At 37.8% G+C, this 19,708-nt stretch overlaps 4 protein-coding genes across 9 annotated transcripts; all 4 read left to right on the plus strand.

Moving 5' to 3' along the window:
* Window positions 1–3,986: 3,986 nt before the first annotated feature.
* Window positions 3,987–7,252, plus strand: Faa (fumarylacetoacetate hydrolase). The gene is made up of 8 exons (XM_078176769.1): window positions 3,987–4,182; window positions 4,685–4,914; window positions 4,989–5,129; window positions 5,188–5,441; window positions 6,015–6,221; window positions 6,592–6,737; window positions 6,822–6,939; window positions 7,026–7,252. Exons 1-8 carry the CDS (start codon window positions 4,099–4,101, stop codon window positions 7,103–7,105), a joined length of 1,260 nt encoding a protein of 419 aa, XP_078032895.1. The 5' UTR covers window positions 3,987–4,098; the 3' UTR covers window positions 7,106–7,252.
* A 23-nt stretch (window positions 7,253–7,275) lies between these two features.
* Window positions 7,276–9,152, plus strand: LOC144467811 (fas apoptotic inhibitory molecule 1). Its single transcript, XM_078176770.1, has 5 exons — window positions 7,276–7,411; window positions 7,863–8,092; window positions 8,169–8,294; window positions 8,757–8,806; window positions 8,867–9,152. Exons 1-5 carry the CDS (start codon window positions 7,392–7,394, stop codon window positions 9,035–9,037), a joined length of 597 nt encoding a protein of 198 aa, XP_078032896.1. The 5' UTR covers window positions 7,276–7,391; the 3' UTR covers window positions 9,038–9,152.
* A 440-nt stretch (window positions 9,153–9,592) lies between these two features.
* Window positions 9,593–13,374, plus strand: LOC144479138 (cilia- and flagella-associated protein 263-like). The gene is made up of 7 exons (XM_078197663.1): window positions 9,593–9,713; window positions 10,304–10,535; window positions 11,097–11,333; window positions 11,405–11,637; window positions 12,120–12,319; window positions 12,643–12,803; window positions 12,863–13,374. The coding sequence occupies exons 1-7, from the start codon at window positions 9,593–9,595 to the stop codon at window positions 12,912–12,914; spliced, it is 1,236 nt and encodes a 411-aa protein (XP_078053789.1). The 3' UTR covers window positions 12,915–13,374.
* An 823-nt stretch (window positions 13,375–14,197) lies between these two features.
* On the plus strand, window positions 14,198–19,407 carry LOC144467925 (angiotensin-converting enzyme). Of its 6 annotated transcripts, none has more exons than XM_078176922.1 (14): window positions 14,198–14,419; window positions 15,202–15,613; window positions 15,836–15,973; window positions 16,041–16,199; window positions 16,258–16,357; window positions 16,435–16,578; window positions 17,133–17,436; window positions 17,503–17,655; window positions 17,713–17,837; window positions 18,191–18,366; window positions 18,444–18,604; window positions 18,740–18,862; window positions 18,943–19,127; window positions 19,199–19,407. In XM_078176922.1, exons 2-14 carry the CDS (start codon window positions 15,536–15,538, stop codon window positions 19,315–19,317), a joined length of 1,965 nt encoding a protein of 654 aa, XP_078033048.1. In that variant the 5' UTR covers window positions 14,198–14,419; window positions 15,202–15,535; the 3' UTR covers window positions 19,318–19,407. The 6 variants fall into 6 exon arrangements, with proteins under 6 accessions (XP_078033048.1, XP_078033050.1, XP_078033047.1 ...); XM_078176924.1 differs by having other exon boundaries at window positions 14,198–14,373; window positions 14,924–15,613; XM_078176925.1 differs by having other exon boundaries at window positions 14,200–14,357; window positions 14,924–15,613.
* The last annotated feature ends 301 nt before the right edge of the window (window positions 19,408–19,708 follow it).

The following is a 19,708-nucleotide window of genomic DNA, read 5'->3' on the forward strand; positions in this document are numbered from 1 at the left end:
TAGAGTCGGTCACACGCGTTTTTCGTAATTTAACGACACTGTTAGGACAACTTGGTCACCGCCGGTAGAGGCCTCCATTACTCCACCGATGACGACTCGTTTTTCCAACGAAACGGTAATCGCGAAGGTATCGTTTCCCCTTATTCCAGCGAAGTTTCACAATGTTTTTCGCCCGTGAGAAAAAAAAAAGCGAGGAAGTACGAACAGACCGCAAAAAGCGAACGACGAAGAAATGCCAATCTGTTCGAGAAACGAGTAGGTGGAACAGTTTTTGGGAACCGACCGACTCTGTATAGATCTCGAATCATCACTAGCCATCGTGTAAAACGAACGATCCAAGGAAGATGAGTCGTGAGATACTGTCTAGGTGTAAATGCGCGCGGAGGCGCGTTAATGTATCTATCTATTCTACGAAGAATCTACGAATTTACCGTTTCCTTCTCCCGTCGACTGTCGACAACTGCGAAAACCGAAGCCGGACAGAATTAGACAGAAAACCAGCGGCCGTGGAGAACGATTAAGCAAAGATTTATTGACCAGTTAGCTGTTGCGACCTCTTCGGAAAAGCGAGCACTTATTAATTGGAATAATTATTGGTACCTTTTTTTTATTTGTTCGCTTTATTTCGCCTTGGTCTTCAAATATTCGATTCAGATTGAAGTTCTTCTGTAAAACTGTTTTCGCGTGAAACAGCCCACTTTACGAGTAAATTTTACTTTTCACTAAAATTGCAATTTAAACAGTAATAAATTAAAGCATTACCATTTTTTCAAGACAAGTACACTCGTCGAAAACAGCTGACTGGTTAAGAGACTGCGAGCATTTATGCTTTCGAAGGATGTTCTCAAACAACTTATGACGGAAACAAAGTGAGATAAAAATTTGAAATAACCTGATATTAAATAAATAAAGATAGACATTTGAAATTGCAAAGGGAGCATAAATGTCCGCAGTACACATTAGTAGATGATAATTGCATGTTAACGATTCACGAGGTGATGGCAAGGGAACGAGATTCCTTAGACAATAAAGAATGGGAGATGAAAGATATTTTTGAAAAGAAGAATACGAAAGGGAGAGCGAGAGAGAGCGCGAGAGCGAGAGAGAGAGAGATCCATCTGACCACAATACCGCTACCTGCAAGAGACACTCTATCGAACCGTTGTTGTTGATTGTCCACAATTTTATCGGCGTTGCGAGTTTCTTTGTCTACAGTCGTCGACGCTGCCGACAAAGATGGCCGACGAATCTCGATATCCTAACGATGTCAGAGCAAGAATGTAATCCAATGGTAGATTTGTACGGTGATGGGAGTGAACGACGAGCCAGTCTCCGTAGAGACCCCGAGCCCTTCATTTACTTAGGGATACGACGTCGTTCGCGTAAGCGTGATATAAACAGCACGGCCGCCATGACAGTGCCGCTGCTCAAGACGGTTTTGTGTCATCGTTCTTGTGCCTATTTCTCTCGAGACCCGGCTAGCACCCTTGTAAATACACCTGTCTGTTGGCATGCGAAGTTTATGCAATTCTCGCGTTAACACTCGCGTAATCAAAGCTGGATGATATTTACAAAGAAAACATTTGAGATACTCTTTTAAATAATAGATTCTTCACACTTTAAATGAAATAGTATTTCAAACACGACGTAAAATTTCAGTTTCGAAATAAAATGCTATTTGAGATATTAAATTAAGAACAGTATAGTTTTTTTTTCAAAAATGCATAAATGATGTAAAAAAAAATCCAGGTTTGCACGCAAGCAATTGTCTTTAATCAAATGACTTATCTTTATAACGAAACGATTTCTATGTTTTGAGATAAAATCTACTTTGTGACACGAGTAAATTAATGGATATTTAAAAATTGTGTGATGTAGGTAAACACTTTTCAGTAGATATTTGAAATGAACAAAAAGAGAAACAACGATCCAGTCATATGAAAACCCAGTGCAAAATTAAGTAGACTTTACGTCAAAGCAAAGAAACCAACAGATTTCAAACGATCTTTGTTTCTTTTCATCCTAAAGATGTATCACTAAATTGAAATTAAAACAAAAGAAATAGAATCAATTCTCCTTGTGAAATCGATGCACAAAGTGAAATTGCATAAACATTTGCATATATTTCTCACAAGAATTCTTCACGAGTTCTCGTGGCATTGTTGTTACGCACGATTTTTATTCACTGCACAGTTTAAATGTATCGTTACGCACTTTATTAGTTCGACTGCACCTTTATCACGTTAGTCGCACCACCTGCACCATGCACCTCCCTAAAGTACTGTCGCACATGCACCAGCGTTGTTTAGGATAATTCGCACATAACCGGGGTGATCGAGGAAATCGGCACAGACGTGATCAACATTGGTCAATTCCTTTCCTTGTGATTTATCGAAACGGCCCGGGGTCAGAGACCCTGACCTCATTATCGTTAATTATTAGTCTAAGTTGGTGACGGTGCGAGAGGAGAAGAACAACAAAGTCCCAAGTCTTCCAGAATGATAAGAGAGTTATAAAACAATATTATTATTATTATTATTATTACTATTATTACTATTACCATTATTAATATTATTATTATTATTATTATGATCATTATGATTATTATTATTATTATAGTGAGCGCCTCGCAATTGTCGAGGCCAGTTATCGTTATACATTGTACGTAACCGTGAAGAAAAGTCGGCGTAAAAAATGAAGAAAAATACATTTATATATATACATAGGTGAGAGAATTAATTATATATATATAAATCTGTATAATGTATGTGCCATGTGTGCGTAACGTATCGACCGGCTGGCGAGAGAAGAGAGAGAAAGAGAGAGAGAATCGGAGTATATATGTGACGATTTATTAGTAGTGATGTTTGCTGGCACGTCGTGATCTTGTTGTACGACGAGTACCACCACCTATCAAACCTAATTGACTTTATTATCCACTGTATATCAATGTCTAATAAACTGCTGTTATCCCGAATGGTCAATACATGTTACGTGAAATTTCATGGAGAGATTCAATGTCCCCTTTGGTTACATAAAATTCCATTCATTACTAAATGTCTCCCAGAATCCATTGTCTTTGAAATATATATTTTTTTTTTTTTTTTTTCTTAGAGGTTCTACGTCGCATCAGCTACAAGGTTATTAGCGACCTTCTATGAAATATATTTATCAGAGTATATTTTATGTAAAAAGAATATCGTCACTGTGAGTTACAAAAATATTTATACACAACATTTTCGACACAAATACAAGAAACATGGCTTATTAATCTAATGTTCATTTTTTAACAATGAATTACTGACGTGCAGGTTTTATGCATGTATCATGAAAATAAATAACTACAATTAGATAGAATAAAACTTAGAAAGAATTAAAAAGGAATAAAACACATGATCTATAAAAATTATTAAATGAAGAATTATTTAGGTTGTTCCTGTCTCGCATTTATCGTTCTACAATAAAATTAAGAAATCAAACATACCAAAGAAGAATAATAATGTTAATATATTATTTTCCTATTAATTCGTTCAGTCTATCATTTTTAATCCTTTAGTCTATCTTTCTAAATTAATTTGTCAAATCAATACTTACTGTAAATTAATTTCTTCAACATAGTTTCACTATACAAAATTGATAAAAATCAGTGAAAAATATTGAGCCTAGCAGTGAAACACACTTTTATAAAAGAATTTTTATAGAAAAATTTTCATTGCAGAATGAAATATTAAAGCTGAGAAATAAAATAAAAAAGTGCATCATTTTTGGGGAAGAATCAAGAACGCCTTGATGATGGTCGTCAAGTGAATACGACACTGTTTCACCTTCGTTGCTGCATATAAAAATTCCTAACAGTGTCGCCCAATCGCGTGTCGATACAATTAATTAACGATACTCGACGCCGTTGTTAAACAGGGGGAAAAAAAACGTGGGAAATGTTGAGAACGAGTTGGACGGGGGGCTCGTTCGTAAACAGGTGTATAAATTATCTCACAGAGGCCAGTCGGCCTTGACAAGCCTCCGAGGAATTATCACGCGTGCTGACAAAATACAATTTTAGTCGCCATCTCGATTCAGTCAGTCGAGACAAGCGTAATCATGAAGTCGTTCGTCGAGTATCCTGCAGACTGCGAATTCCCCATTGAGAATCTTCCGTATGGTGTCTTCTCGACTGCGAATAACGTGAGTAAACGGTACCATAATACCATATACATATACGTAGTCAATGGCATAGTTATCGTCCTTATCAGGATCTATAGATCATTGAGACAATATTTATTCATAGAATCCCACGGCTATTTTAATATCTAAAACTAAAAAAAGTATCTATAATGTCGATTAATTAGAAAAAATAGTTAAACATTGAGTATAATACTGAATATAATAATGTTTATGGAATAATAGCAAATAGGTCGCCATCTATAGCAAACAGTTAGAAAGAACAGGCGCGCGTTATAAACCTGTAGCAGGTTTAATATCTATGTTAAAGTAATTAATAAATAATATATTATGATATACGGTGGACATTTCGTTAAGCATTTTACATTTCACGAGCAATGTTTGCTGTGCTGCTAATATTTAAAGTTCTTACGATTTTCGAGTATTTTTCGAAGTATGTCGGCAACAGTCACTGCCATACTCGAACTGTACAACCAGCCGATGGTAACACCGAGATCTCTTGCAGCCGCGAAAGAGAATAGGCGTAGCGATTGGCAACCAGATATTGGATTTATCAGCGATCGCGCAGCTTTTCGACGGACCATTGTTGAAAAGCAAACAGGATGTATTCCGCCAGGATTGCCTCAACGACTTCATGGGCCTGGGAAGGCCCAGCTGGTTGGAAGCCAGGGCCAAGCTCCAGGACTTATTGTCAGCCAGTAATGAAACCCTGCAGGAACCGAACATTCGTTCAAAGTAAAATAATTCATTCTCAAGGCTCGAATAAACTTCAAATCAATTTCATTGATTGCAAATCTGTTCCCTTTCAGGGCCTTCGTTCTTCAAAGAGAAGCAACGATGCACCTGCCAGCGAAAATCGGTGACTACACTGATTTCTACTCTTCGATCCATCATGCCACCAACGTGGGGATCATGTTCCGAGGGAAAGAAAACGCTCTGATGCCGAACTGGTAAATTTTTATTGAATAAATGTGATTGCTGGAAGCTAAACGGGCTTTTAAATTGTAGGAGGCATCTACCTGTCGGTTACCATGGGAGGGCAAGCTCGGTCGTTGTCTCCGGGACACCCATAAAACGACCGCGTGGCCAGACACTTCCGGTGGAAGGTGCTGACCCAGCCTTCGGACCATCTAGGTTGATGGACTTCGAATTAGAAGTCGCTTTCTTCGTTGGAGGGCCAGCTACTAATTTGGGAGACACTATACCGGCATCGGAGGCCTATGATCATATTTTTGGAATGGTCACCATGAACGATTGGAGCGGTAATGATTGAGATAAATCGTATTAATGGAAAAAATGAGGGGGAACTGATAGATGAAGTATTTTACGGTTTTTATTTAAATAGTAATGAACGGTTACCATTTCATTTTATTATAGGACATATTAAAAAATATTCACATTTTTAATTATGGTAGTTATCGAAGTGAAGATCCTTCAAAAATGATGACCATTACTCTGATACTTTCATATTCCATTTTTCTTTTAATTTTATTACTAAACTGTGGATTTGGTGCATTTATTACAAGAATGGATTATAGAAGCATAGAAGACGATTTATTTAAATTGTTGAAGGAAAAAATACGCTTTTATTCGACTTTTATATTATTCGTTGCAGATCATTTTTATTTCACGTAAATTCACTTTCTTATCACTTGAAATTAATCAATCTTATAACGAGACCTGTGAATAATTTAAATTTATTTTATAACTAGTATTTTAAAAAGTCTGATGATTAGTACAATTATAATTACAAATTCTGCTTCCACGTTTAACGAAGAATAATTTTTCCAAGTCTCGTTAATGCAATTTCGATTAATTGAATAATTGTTTCCCAGCGAGGGATATACAGAAGTGGGAATACGTTCCTCTGGGTCCTTTCGGAGCCAAGAATTTCGGGACCACCATATCCCCGTGGATCGTCACTATGGAAGCTTTGGAGCCTTTCAAAGTGCCTAATGTACCACAGGAACCGAAACCGTTTCCATATTTGCAGCACCGTCGACCCTGTAACTTTGACATGAAGCTGGAGGTTGATATCAAAAGTGAGATAAGGTCTTCTTCGTATGGTATTTATGGCTGACGAATACTGCAGCTTTGTAAATTTTTACATGAAAGTGGAGGTTGTTACCGAAAGCAGTGGTCTACTTTTATTTATCTAAAATTTATGACTAAAAAATATTCTAACATCATCGATTGCAATTTTCGATTGCAACTTTGACATAAAACTGGAGATAACAAAAGTAAAAAAGAAAATTCATCGTAAGTCTAAAGAACAAATTAATAAATATCGTAACTACGACATAATATTTCGAATTTTAATTATCAATAATGAAAAATAAAAAATACAGATATCGTAAGATTTATCAAGAATTTCTCGAACAATGAGACTGATAGCTTTGTTTCCTACAATAGCGCCAAGCGGTTCCGTTAGCACGGTCTGTCGCAGCAACTACAAATACCAATACTGGACACCGCAGCAGCAATTAGCTCACCATACCGTAACCGGATGCAATATCAATCCAGGTGACTTGATGGCTTCCGGTACGATAAGTGGCGAGGTGCGTCCGAAACATTTACCCCGTCGACGGACAAGCATTAATTTCGCTAACAATGTCGCGCTAATTTATTACGTTCATTCGCAGTCGGAGGATTCCTACGGTTCCATGCTCGAGCTATGTTGGAAAGGTACACGACCCGTACCGTTAAAAGACGGAACCAGCCGGAAGTTCCTGCAAGATGGCGACGAGGTGATCATTCGAGGTGCGTTCGCCGGTTGCATTTCCACCGTTCCTAACTCCAACGTATAATTTGATCGATAACCTCTTGAAATGGCTGCCGTTTTCCAGGTTACTGTGTCGGCGATGGCTATAGAATCGGATTCGGGCCGTGTTCCGGGAAATTATTGCCAGCTACCACCACCGAGTAATCCATCGTATTTTACGAACAATTGAAATGACCCCACGTATTTTGTTAATTTTATATTGGAAACATACTGCTTCGAATAAAAAGTAATAACACTGAATACTAAAAACAACACGCTTCTAATTTTACTCCACATAATCAAACCTCATCAATAAACAATTTAGTCGTTTAATAATTGCGTCGCGTTGGAGCGCCAGGTGGTCGGGGTATCGATTCGAAATATTTCCCTGGTGAATTCGATCAATAAAGCAGACTAGTTCAGGTGCAGGTGGAACGAGTAGCAAGGTAACATGGCTGGTATTCTGTTGAGGTGAGTCGTACGGAGTAAAGTAAACGTAATTAAAATAATTTGTGCATGTGGATAATAATATCCTGTATCCGGTGATGTGTTATTCAACGTTCCCACCGTGCTTAGTTGTCAACGGAGCTACGTAGCAAGTACGGGAAACAATTAAACGTTTGATCAATAATAGGAATTATTAATACAGTGTCCCGTATTTCTGACCTGTCATTTACGAGTGGAATCGATGATCTATTTGAACTCGGAACTATTGTGTTGTTTTCTATCGATATTTATTTTCAGCCTAGTATTCCGGATTGTTTAAAAATGTTCAAAATTAAATGCTGGGATATTTACGTTTCGAAAGATTTCATTGCCGAGACGTAAAATTGCTTTCATCTTTCTTTCGATTATCTTCGACGATAAACCGAATGATATAGCGTTCGAGGGTTAAAATTAGAGCCGGTAATCGATGATCCAGGAGTCTGCACCATTTGGAATCGCTGGAAAGGCCGACAGCAAAGTGGAACGTTCCCCTAAGCGACGGCAATCATGTGATAGAATTCGAGCACGGGACAGCGACAGGTCGCCGAGTGATACGAGTGGATGGCAAAGAGTTGCTGCACAGAGAATGGATGTTCGAACTTGTCGGCGACGAGGCTTTCACGTTCAGCGACAATAAGTTCGTCATTAGGGTCGACCCGATTCCAGGTAAAATGATTTAAAATCCTCTAGCTGTCTCTTTAATTTAAAAAAAGGATTGCAAGGGTTTGCTTTAAAAAAACAGGCTTGCAATACTCTTACACTCTATGGGTGAATGGGAAGAGCTACAGGAACTTTGTTCAAGCGCAGTCCAAAATTTTGGAGACCTGGTTGGCTAATATTGGCAACGATGAGTACAGAATTGTCTTAGGTAATTAGGATTATTAGATTTTACGCACTCATGTCAGAAATTATACCAATTCGAATATTAATATCACAATCTTTAAGAGAAGTGTTAATTTTGACAAGTTTCTAGTTAAACTGCAAAAGCTCTGCAAGTAATTTTTATGTAAAATAATTTAGTGAACGCTTCCAAATATAACAGTGTATTTTTTATAATATTATAAACATTTAAACATGTTTAAACAATATTTCAAACGGACAAGTCACTTTTTACAGGTTTAATTTTGTCAGAAACTCAAAACGTTCCATTATCTTTGAAAATTATTTGAACACGTTTAAATGTTTATAATTTTGTTAAAATATATATCGTTATATTTGGAAGAGTCTGTAGAATCGTTCTTGCTAAAATTGGTACTTTTGCTGTTAATGCAGAAAAAATTCTTGAATACGAAAGATATTGTTTGGTAATATTAATAATGCTTTTTAATAGACAAACAAACGCAGAGTGTCTGGGTGAACGGCGAACAGATCGAGACCGAGGTAAAGAACGTGTCTCCTAGTAATTACCCTGAAATACTAATTCGAGTTGCTATTTTCTAGAACGATTTCACCGACGATGGCGCGGAAATATCTTTCTCGATAGGGGAAATTCCAGCCTCGATTCGAACGCAGAGTTCTGGCAAAAAGGAGATCGGACTAACGTACACTTTGTACGTGAACGACGTGGAAATCGAGAAAGAAGCCATGCTGACAGAATGCGACGATTCGTAAACGAACAGTTCGTCACTAGATAGCAATATTACCTTACCCCACGTGCCACGAATATTTGTTACACTTTGTACATAATCGAATAAATCACGAGACAGTGAAACAATTCACCCATTGATTGATCTGAATTCAGCCAACCTTCACGATTCTAACCCTGTTTCGCTCTCCACGTTCGTGCGATGACTGTACCATAATTTCTGAGCATTTTCAACGCATAAAAATTGTAAATTGCAATAAAATAAAATAAATATCGAAGTGAAAATTAAAATCACAAGGACTCAGAACACGTTCTTCTATTTTTCTTGTTAATAAAGCAAGTATGTTATTTTCTGATATTGTTTACCAAAAATTCGGCAATCACGTGGACAAAATAATTAGTTGTACGTTTATTTAGACTAATCAAAGGAAAAATGGATCCGATGTCGATGCGAGGGAGCATATTCAGCATGGCGTCGCGACTCACCATAAAACAGGAAGAGGACATAGAATACGACTGTCTGTATCGATTATATTATTTATTAAATTTTGAAGTAACTGAAAATTTATTTAATTCTAGCCATGAACTACGAAGAACTGATGCAGATGCAGGATAGTCTTCTGCAGCAGACTTGGATGATAACGTTGGAGAACGACGTGTACGAACGGTACCTCACGCGATTTGATCCCCAGATCATGAAGTGTAATTTGGCCGCTTATGTATCAGTAATGTGGTTTTCATTACGATCATATCCCGATTTCCCCGGTAACAGATCTGAATCTCTTAGCTGCCAAAGTACTTTCAAAGTGGATCAGAATTTACTTACCACATTATGCACGAATCACGATTCAATCAAAAATAATTCTCCTCGCAAATTACAGCACCTTGCATCGGCTCTAAATGCTTATTTATTACTAAATAGATACTCCTTAAAATAACGTTTCTTGCGTTCAGTAAAATTAAGTTTGCGTTGATCTATATAAGATTTTAAAGTTATTAAAAATTTGCTTCTATCGTCGTTGAAATTTAGAACAATATTTTACTGACAATCCCCAAAGTCTAAAATCTTTGGCAAAAGATACCGATCTGAAGTTATAGTAAACCTTTTTTACTACATCCGAGAACATGCTGGTTATAATATAATATAAACGTTATAATATAATACAATATAAACGTTACAATTTAATACAATATAAACGTTTTAATATAATACAATATAAACGTTATAATGTAACATATAGATATATTACATGTAAATCCAGAAGTAAAAAGGGAACAATTATCTTGAAAAGCCATAACGCAAATGCTGGAGAGAACGAGGCACACGAGAAGGATAACCCGTATGATATCCATGCGAACATCCCGCATGAGTTTCCGGGACAGCGTGGCAACTATACCGGACATGCTGAGACGCAAAACAATTAGCAGTCGTGCGAGCACACCCAGCATGATCAGCGTGTTATCCGAAGCTAAGACTCCGATTGTCAGCGTGTTCCCCACGTGGAAACCGACTGATAGTACAAAGTTAGTAAATTGTTAATTACACCCCTATAATTAAGCAGAGATCATTCTATTACTAGAACAAATTTATTGGAGGCTCAAATTGGAATTTGCTATAACAACGAATAGATTTTGCATCTCAAATCATGCAACGCTTTAAAATTTTTCTTTCAAGACATTAAAAATGGGATATTGCATAAAGATACCTAGGTTAACCATAAGACTATGATTTCGTTTAAGTATTTATTTTAAATTTATTATGAATTTATTTTGAATTTATTTTAAAGTTATTATTAATTTATTTTAAATTTATTTTAAATATTTAGTATACTTATCGTATTCTCTTATAAAATATAATAAAAATGTCAAAGAGAAGCTGCATGTATAAAATTGTTATAATAGAATTATCCCAAATTAAAGTTCATCGTCGATGCCATTTTAACTTCAACAAATACTATACAGAGAATATTAGTAAAGATTCTAGACAACAGGCTTTGAAAACTAATTGTACAAGCTAATTAACTGACAAATAAAAATTACTATCAATGAATAGCTAAAATTCCTTAAATAAATCGAACCGATCAGAGTGCCAATAGCGCATCGCATAACAATGGCGAACAAAGAGGTGGAGCACATGACGAAGAATCTGAGCGAATTGAAGGTCGCGGTGCAGAAGAGGATAGGTATCATGCGAGCAGAGATCGAGGAGCTGGAGATCCGTATGAGCGAGGTGCAGGAGGCGAAGGAGGAGTTCGAGGAGAACGTGGTGATCGGTGGCGTGGACCCCATCACCGGGAAGATCCCGGCCGAGAAAGTCGTGAGGTGAACGCACTTATTTCAGGTAGCATTGTTGCATGGTGAAACATGCAGTTCACCTGTCGATTCACGCGTAGGTTCATCGACGAATGGCTGAAATCGGCGAACACTATAATAGAGAGGCTGAGGCTCAGGAGCGCGACTCATAGGATGCTGATCAAGAAGACTAGACACCAGCTGGCCCAGACGGAGCAGCTCGGAGAGGCGTTACGCGCCGTCGACTTTCAACAATTGAACATTCAAAACAAGGATTACGTAAGGATGATCGAGGAGAAGACGATGTACGTTCTGGACATGAAGAGGATCGCAGGTGCGGAGCTAAAGCACTGTCCCGTCTTAGTGATCAAAGAAATTATATGAACCTATTTGTTAAGAAATGCAATAATTCATAATGCATAATGCATTAATGATAGAACAGCATTTTTATAATTTTTATATGTGTAGAAAAGTTTATGATACCCGAAATAGGACGCCTGAAAAATCCTCTATTCTTTAATTAATTTAAGGTGTCTTTAATTAAAAGAACTAAATAATTTGAGAATATAATCGCGTTGCTGACGACTCGTTAAAATGATTAAGAAAAATGCCTATCTAGTACCTATATTCTGTGCTAATGAAGACAATTTTTAATTTACATATTAATTTACATCTCATTTATTCTGTCTTCTAGTTCATAACAAATAACTATTCCCTTTATCTCCTTGTTCTTAGGTAATTGTTACCACCTTATCTACTCTAGTAATGACTCGATATTATTTCTACGTTTTATCACTGACTCTTACACCATTGCAGGACACTATCACCTGAAACTGACGCAGCGCAAGCAGAAGTTGAGAGACCTGCAGCAAACTCTGAACGGGTTGAAGATGGAAATGTTGCAGAGGGATAAACAGATTCGCGAGCTTCGCGTCGAGTACAAGCAGGTGGAGCGCGACGTGGCTAAAGTGGACAAGGATCGGAACAACCTGATCACCTACGTTGATAATCATTCCGTGAGTCATGCAGATTCAATCTGTTTATTAAAATAGCTAGTTGGTTTCTTAAGAAACTTTCCAATTAGCGTAACTGCTTCATTCGTGAATCAACGAGTTCTGTTGCACATGATCTTGGAAATGTTGGAATTAATGATCGAATCGTCGATGAAATTTGTTAAGCAACGATCTACTGATAATTATATAATAATTATTACATGCTGCAGAATCACTGTTGATAACTTGATCAATTTTCCGATAGGATGAACTAACAAGTTATTCTCAATATAGTAATCGAATTATTTCTTTACGATGATTGCCTAAAATTAGATTATTTACGGCAGGTGCCAGAGGTTCTAGAATTCGTGCACGTGTACGCAGAAGTGGAGCAATTGCAGAAGAAATACAAACGCTTGGAACGACGCAAATACGTCGAGAGAATAATATTCCAGACATCTCTTAAGCAGATCCATGGCAAGGGAAGCAGTATTGGTCCCAAAGAAAGGTAGATTCAGAGAAAATGATTGTCAGTCGTGTGATTTCTTATCTCGGTTCATGTTTCAGTCTTAGGAGGATGTCCGACACGGTGTTCCCGATCGTTCCGTTCTGGGCATAAGCCTCTGGTTCCGATGGTATCCGACAGACGAAATCGTTCCCAGCCGTCGCACAAGTCTTCGCGAGGACGCAATTATATCTGTAAAAGAAAATTACTCGGCTCGGTACCGGCACTGGTTACGCCACCGAGTAATTGGAGTTACGGTGCTTGTCTTGATGCCGAAGGAAACAGTCGTACACTTTCCATGGTACTCGTACTTTCCGTGTACCGTGTCTTAGGTACAAAGCATCGACGAAAAACATTGTTGCACCGACGAGAAACTATACGTTCCTCGGCGAGTGCAATATAAATGATCTTCTTGTAGAGAAAACTGTGGCGACGTTCTCAGGAGAATGATTATACTTGCGCATCTTCTCTTCGACAATTAAACCAGAACCAAAACTCGTGAATAAATGAGAAACAGTAATGTGAATTTACAGTAAAAATTATAGTAATAACAGAGAATTAAAGACGAGGATAAAATGGAGACACCGAAACACATTTTTAATCGTGTCTCCGAAATATAAGTCAGTATTATTTTAATATAAGAATTGAAGTGCAGAAGATCATTTGGTAGTCATCAGACACGATTTTTAAGAACCGGAAGTCTAGAATAATAATAAAATAGAGAATTGTAATACATTTTTAATTACGTCACCAAAATTTAAACTAGTTTAAGGAATACATAGCGATCAAGATTATTTTATGTACTTGTATCCGTCACAATATTTAAGAATAGAAAATTAAGCACAAAAATAAAATGGAGATACCGAAACATATCTTTAGTATTTGAAATATAAGTCAATGTCACAATAAAAATTAAAATATCCAAGATCGTTATATAAGCATACAAATCTGCTATAATATTTATCGTAAGTGAATTAAGAACAGTAACAAAATGGAGAGTCTCGACAGATTATTGATTAAATAAATCAAATTAATTTCGACAAACAGCGGCGAAGTCGCACCTTGCGGCCTGCAACCTGCGCCAGGCGTTGACCTGTTCCGCCGTTCGGCTAATTTCCGCAACCCCAACGTGACCCAGTTAGCATCCTCGTTCAGCGCGCACGTACATTTGCTTTCGTAAACAGGACTCCTTTCCTCCGATCAACTCTATATTCACGGCTGGCACAGCAATGAGTGCGTTAAGAAATACCAGCGTGTAGCCGAAGATGGGAGGATTTTGGCGTGTGCCGCGGTTCTGTGCCTGGGTAAGTCACGCTTCACGCACCGGCGATGCCTGTCCCTTCCTCTTTTCGCCCGTGGAATATCCGTCCCGGAAGACCATGTTTCTCTTTTCTGCGGCGGATTCAGTTTTGCCGCGACGACAACATCGACGCGGCGAACGAACGGTTCGATCAGCTACCGAATTGGCAGTGCCAGTCGAAAATCCGATCGGGACACACCCTTCGATCCCGGTGATCCACCCGGTGGTGACGCTGTCTCTAGCCAACCGTGATCCCAGTATGTGGAGCGACAGGTTGAAGTCCGCGCGATTCGGGGATTTAATACGATAACGTTCGCCTGTGAGTCCGCGGCCGAAGTTTCAGAATTGGATAATTTATTTGGCAATATTCGAGCTAGTTTATAAGCTTATTGTTGGAGTTTGTTCAGGAGTAATCACTTGTCAGACGGTTTTTGTGACCGTAATTTTCTTCATTCATTATTCGATTGGTCTAAATGATAAAACGTCGTGAAACTCATCCTTCGGGAGAGCTTCAGCAATTATTTGCGTATTCGGTTCAGTAAGGTTCACTTGTGAGACTATAGTTCTTGAATTTGTAGATTTGGTCGTCTTTAATGATGACAAGTCGCGAAAGTTGGCATTCTAGCTTTTAAAGCTATTAGTGGATTTTATTTAACGACGGCGCAGTTCTTTGAAGCCGGCTTCTGAAATAATAATTCAACTTTAACAGACTAGATTTGGGAGATTGTAGTTCTTCGAAGCTCATGATTGAATAACCAGAACGGTTGCAAAATTGTGACAGTCGACATTAAAGCTAACTTTAACGATCGTTTTTGTTTAACAGTATCTGCTTGTGGACTTGCAATTTCGCTATACTTGCAATCGTATCGTCTTAAATAATAACAAAAATCGTGTAACGCACCTTCCAAGATAACTTTAATAATTACTCTTGTGTTCAGTGTAACAAGTACACTATAGATTTCAATACGAAATAAATAAACAGTATAAAATAATCATTAAAAATATGCTGCTTCAAACAGTTTTATCGAAATGTGAATAATACCGTAACATTCAACAATTCTTCTAATATATTAAATATTTTAATATATATATTTTCGTTAGAAAAGCATAATATCCACAACTGTTCAGTCTACAGCACTCAAAGTTCTTAAAACTAACTATCGACTCGTGATCCAAATACTTCGATCAACAAATTGAAATTTGCGCGATCGGAAACGCCGTCGTTGACGGACTAAAAATCGTTCGTCGAGCATCAAGACCAAAAATGAGGAAACCGGCGTGTTCGATAGTGCGCGAACGAATTAGCCAATGTCCCGTTGCGTGAACATCCTGCAGTCTAATTTCAATGACAAATAAAACCGATCTCGAGAAAGTTCGTCGGCTTTCTCATCGCGTTTGACCGATTTCCAAGTGCTCTTCGAAAGCAGCCGACACGATGACGGTCGCGGGGAAATTGGTCCTCGCGATAACGATCTGTTCTCTGTTCCCGGGTAGCTTCCAAAAATATTTGGAGGTAAGTGAAATTCCCGGAATCATCGAAGACCGGTGGTCTGCTCGATGATCGTTAACGGTATTTAATAGATGGCACGCTTCGATACGAGCCTACTTGTCCGACACGCACCAAGAAACGTTCGGTCTCCCAGATATGTTGGCAATTTGAAATTCTGATTAGCCTGGGAATCGCACGTGCGTGATATCTGGGCTAGTAGGAGCAACTTTTTTTCGTGATTTTAAGGGCATGAACGTGAACCTGGGCGACGCGCTGCAGTTCTTGAGGGAGTACGACAGCGAGGCTTCAGCGATGTGCACGAGGGTGATGACAGCGCAATGGAACTTCGCTACCAATGTCTCTGAAAACAATCGGAAAAGAATGGTAATATTGAATTACATTTCAGTGAATATTCCAACAAATCTAATCGTGAGAGGTCCAATTATTTTAGTTGGAGGAGCAGGCGTTGAAGTTGAAGTTTGACAGGATATCCTGGAGGAAGGCCGTCGGCTTCGCTTGGAGCCGAATTCCTGATCCTTTGGCCAGAAGGGAGCTCAAGATGATCGTTGTGAAAGGTCGGAACTCTTTGACCGACGACAAGTTTAACGAGGTAACTTAATACTTAATCGAATGTAAAGATGACGGCAATTTAAGCAAGTAAATTACAGGTACACAGCCTGATTGCAGAGATGAAGGAGGTGTATGCAAGAACTAGAATATGTCCTTATAGAACTATTGGGGCTAATTGTGACCTAACTTTGGACCACGGTTCGTCATCACGTACAATTATATTCATTTAGAATTTCTGCCAAGATTAATATATCATTTCCTTTCATGCTTGTTAGACGTTAATACAATAATGGCGCGATCGAAGGACTACGACGAGTTGCTGTATTATTGGCACGCTTGGCATGAAGCAACTGGACCTCAATTGAAGAACAAATACATGAGATACATTCAGCTTGCTAATCAAGCGGCTAGATTAAACGGTAGACTATAATGCGTCAAATCATTCTGCAAATTGTGCGAATTTTCTTTCATGCTCTTGGAAAGTCAAACAAAAGTATACTTTTTATTAGAGTAGTAGATAGAAGAAATACAAAATTATAGAAATGATAGTCTTTATTCTGAGCTTATGAAAATTATTGATAACTTTATAGTGGAAATATTATTTTTAACTTATTAACATTATTAAGAGAATTATAATGAGAATATTATTTCGAAGTTATTAAAATGATTAAGAGTATTATAGGCAGAATATTACTTTGAACATATTAAAATGATTAAGAACATTGTACTGAGAATATAATTTTCAACACGTTAAAATTATTAATAGAAGAAATACATTTTTCTTTCATTCCCATTTAATTCTACTAGCACACAAAATTCTAATTTTATATAAAAAAGAATTCAGAGTCCAGCGATGAATATTTTTGTATTACAGTTTGCAAAAGCATGAAAGAACAATTACTTCAATTACACAATGCTTCCTGATAACTACGCCTATTCATTTAGAGCAGTTTTGAGTTTATATCGTCCGCAGGATTCGACAACGCAGGTGACCAAATGAAGGAACTTTTCGACGACGAGCATTTCCAGCAGAATACAGCAGACATAATGTCAGCCATAATGCACCTCTACAAGAATCTGTTCACCTATGTCAGAACAAAATTGTACGAAAGATACGGTGACAAAATAAGAAGGGACGGTCCACTTCCGGCGCACGTTTTAGGAAACATGTGGGCTCAAAATTGGGAGGACATTTTCGACGTCGTACAGCCATTTCCAGCGAGCAAAAGGCTCGACGTGTCTTTGGACATGATGATCCAAGGCTTCACGCCATTGAGGTAATCACGTGAAGACAGTATTTTCGTATTTATTTTACTGAACCTTGTCAAATGAATATGTTTAAGGATGTTCCAAATAGCGGAGGAATTTTTCACTTCTTTGGGGATGAAACCAATGCCGCCTGAGTTTTGGAGGTTCTCCATGTTCGAGAAACCCATAGACAGGGAAGTGAAATGTACTTCTAGCGCATGGGATTTTTGCAACAGGATAGACTACAGGTATTTGTTAATGTATTTTGATTAATTGTTTGGTATAATACATATACAAAATTTCAGGATAAAACAATGCACGAGGATTACTATGGATGATCTTCTATCGACTCATCAGGAGATTGCTCGTTTGCAGTATTATTTGCAGTATAGGGACCAGCCATTGTTATTCCGTAATGAAGCGATTCCAGGTAATTAGTTGTAAATGTAATAAATGGACCGAAATCTAAGTCAATAAATTTAAATCTACAATCGAAAATTTACTAAATCGTTGAAGATAACACGAGGTTCCTGTACCCAACTGTTAAAGTTGCAAACAAATAACAAAAAAAATATCGGTGCTATCAATATCAATATTTTAACTATTAATTCTCAATATTTTACATGATTTTCGACAATCTATCTTAAATTTGAAAAAAATCTTGTAATCTAAAATCTAAATCAAATCTTTGAATCATAAATCTAAGTGCTCACATAAATTTGAATTAATAAAAAATGTTTACGAATTCATAAATTAATACTGGAGCTTAATTTATATATTTAGGGTTCCTCGAGGCAGTCAGCGACGCCATCGGCCTCTCCGTCTTCACTTCCCAACATTTAAGCAGAATTGGCCTCCACAATAACTCGACCGACGATTATGGCAGCAGTATCAACTTCCTGATGTTAATGGCCCTTCGCAAAGTTGCCTACATGCCATTCGCATACATCGTTGACGAGGTTTTACCATTCCAATTATATTTTTAATTCGCCGCTTTAATCGTGATCTCGTACATACTTGACTTTAATATTTAAAGTGGAGGTGGCGTGTATTTCGCGATGGCGTCGCCGACATGACGAATAATTGGTGGGAATTAAGATTGCAATACCAAGGAATTGTACCACCGGTGCCAAGGTCGGAAAGAGACTTCGATCCTGGCTCGAAGTACCATGTTCCTGCGGACGCGCTTTACGCTAAGTATAACTCGTTAATCGAAAACTAAAACTGCCACTGCTATTGGGAAATTTATTAAAAAATGCTTAGCTGCGAATCGGCGATTTTTATCATTCTTAATGACTCTTGAATTTATTATTGACTTACTATTGCTTTTAGGTATTTTGTTGGTGTAGTACTGCAATTCCAATTGTACGAATCACTGTGCGAAATAGCAGGCCACACCGGCGATTTGTACACCTGTGATTTCTACAGGTCTCGAGAGGCGGGAAGACTCTTATCGTGCGTACAAATTAAAAAAGAAAACATCTAATAATTATATAAAATATACGTTTTATAATATGATTTGTTAATTATTTTAGCGATGTATTGTCAATGGGTTCCTCGAGATCGTGGAAAGACGTTCTAAGACAGATGACAAGAGGCAGAACAAATAGAATGGACGCCGGAGCTATGATTAGGTATTTCGAGCCCCTAAATCAATGGCTGAAAAGACAGAATGAAATGGAGCCCGTTGTTGGATGGATCACGAATCGCGAGGACACAGGTGAATTTATAAATATGATTTGAACTCAAATAAAATTTGTAAAATGCGCTAATAATATTTCGCGAATAAAGACGTCTTGCGTTATTTTCCAGCACTGTTTTTTCACTGGTATCAAAATGGCGCCCGAAGGATCACCTCCGGCATACTTGTTTCATTGGTTTTAATCGTGACACAGCTTTCAATATGTTAGTAAATGGAAGCGACGACCAAAGTAATAAAAACTTAACCACTTTTGTATATAAAATGGAACTGTGTAAATATATAAAAGATTTTATTTACATGTCACAGAGGAGAGGTATAAGAGTGGGCCAAGTCCGAGGCTGTCCTTTTATTTTACAATTAAAGAAATTAACAGAACTCGTGTAATTCATTTCTGCAGATTAATTAGCACTTTTAATCGCGCAAATGGTAATCATAGAAATATTACATTGCTAATAGTTTCGCCGCGTGTTTCAAATCAAGCGCCAGGCGTACGGAGTGAGAGTGGGGCCACAAGCAAAGTGAGACGGCCTCGGTTTCTCATCTGTGTGTACGCCCCCACAGAAAGTCCGCTGCCTTTGTTTTGTCTCTCTCAATCATTT

The sequence above is a fragment of the Augochlora pura genome, chromosome 3 (assembly GCF_028453695.1).
Source record: "Augochlora pura isolate Apur16 chromosome 3, APUR_v2.2.1, whole genome shotgun sequence".
NCBI lineage: Eukaryota > Metazoa > Arthropoda > Insecta > Hymenoptera > Halictidae > Augochlora > Augochlora pura.

Excerpts from the sequence above, each read along its gene's own strand:
- Faa (XM_078176769.1), top strand. The coding sequence starts at position 4,099 with ATGAAGTCGTTCGTCGAGTATCCTGCAGACTGCGAATTCCCCATTGAG. Across the intron at positions 4,183-4,684 it reads TCTTCTCGACTGCGAATAAC|CCGCGAAAGAGAATAGGCGT; the intron begins GTGAGTAAACGG and ends GATCTCTTGCAG. Across the intron at positions 6,222-6,591 it reads GCTGGAGGTTGATATCAAAA|CGCCAAGCGGTTCCGTTAGC; the intron begins GTGAGATAAGGT and ends TTCCTACAATAG.
- LOC144467811 (XM_078176770.1), top strand. The coding sequence starts at position 7,392 with ATGGCTGGTATTCTGTTGAG. Across the intron at positions 7,412-7,862 it reads ATGGCTGGTATTCTGTTGAG|GAGTCTGCACCATTTGGAAT; the intron begins GTGAGTCGTACG and ends TCGATGATCCAG. Across the intron at positions 8,093-8,168 it reads TAGGGTCGACCCGATTCCAG|GCTTGCAATACTCTTACACT; the intron begins GTAAAATGATTT and ends TTAAAAAAACAG.
- LOC144479138 (XM_078197663.1), top strand. The coding sequence starts at position 9,593 with ATGAACTACGAAGAACTGATGCAGATGCAGGATAGTCTTCTGCAGCAG. Across the intron at positions 9,714-10,303 it reads TGATCCCCAGATCATGAAGT|CCATAACGCAAATGCTGGAG; the intron begins GTAATTTGGCCG and ends TATCTTGAAAAG. Across the intron at positions 10,536-11,096 it reads AAACCGACTGATAGTACAAA|AGTGCCAATAGCGCATCGCA; the intron begins GTTAGTAAATTG and ends CGAACCGATCAG.
- LOC144467925 (XM_078176921.1), top strand. The coding sequence starts at position 15,536 with ATGACGGTCGCGGGGAAATTGGTCCTCGCGATAACGATCTGTTCTCTG. Across the intron at positions 15,974-16,040 it reads AAAACAATCGGAAAAGAATG|TTGGAGGAGCAGGCGTTGAA; the intron begins GTAATATTGAAT and ends CAATTATTTTAG. Across the intron at positions 16,579-17,132 it reads TCAAGCGGCTAGATTAAACG|GATTCGACAACGCAGGTGAC; the intron begins GTAGACTATAAT and ends TATCGTCCGCAG.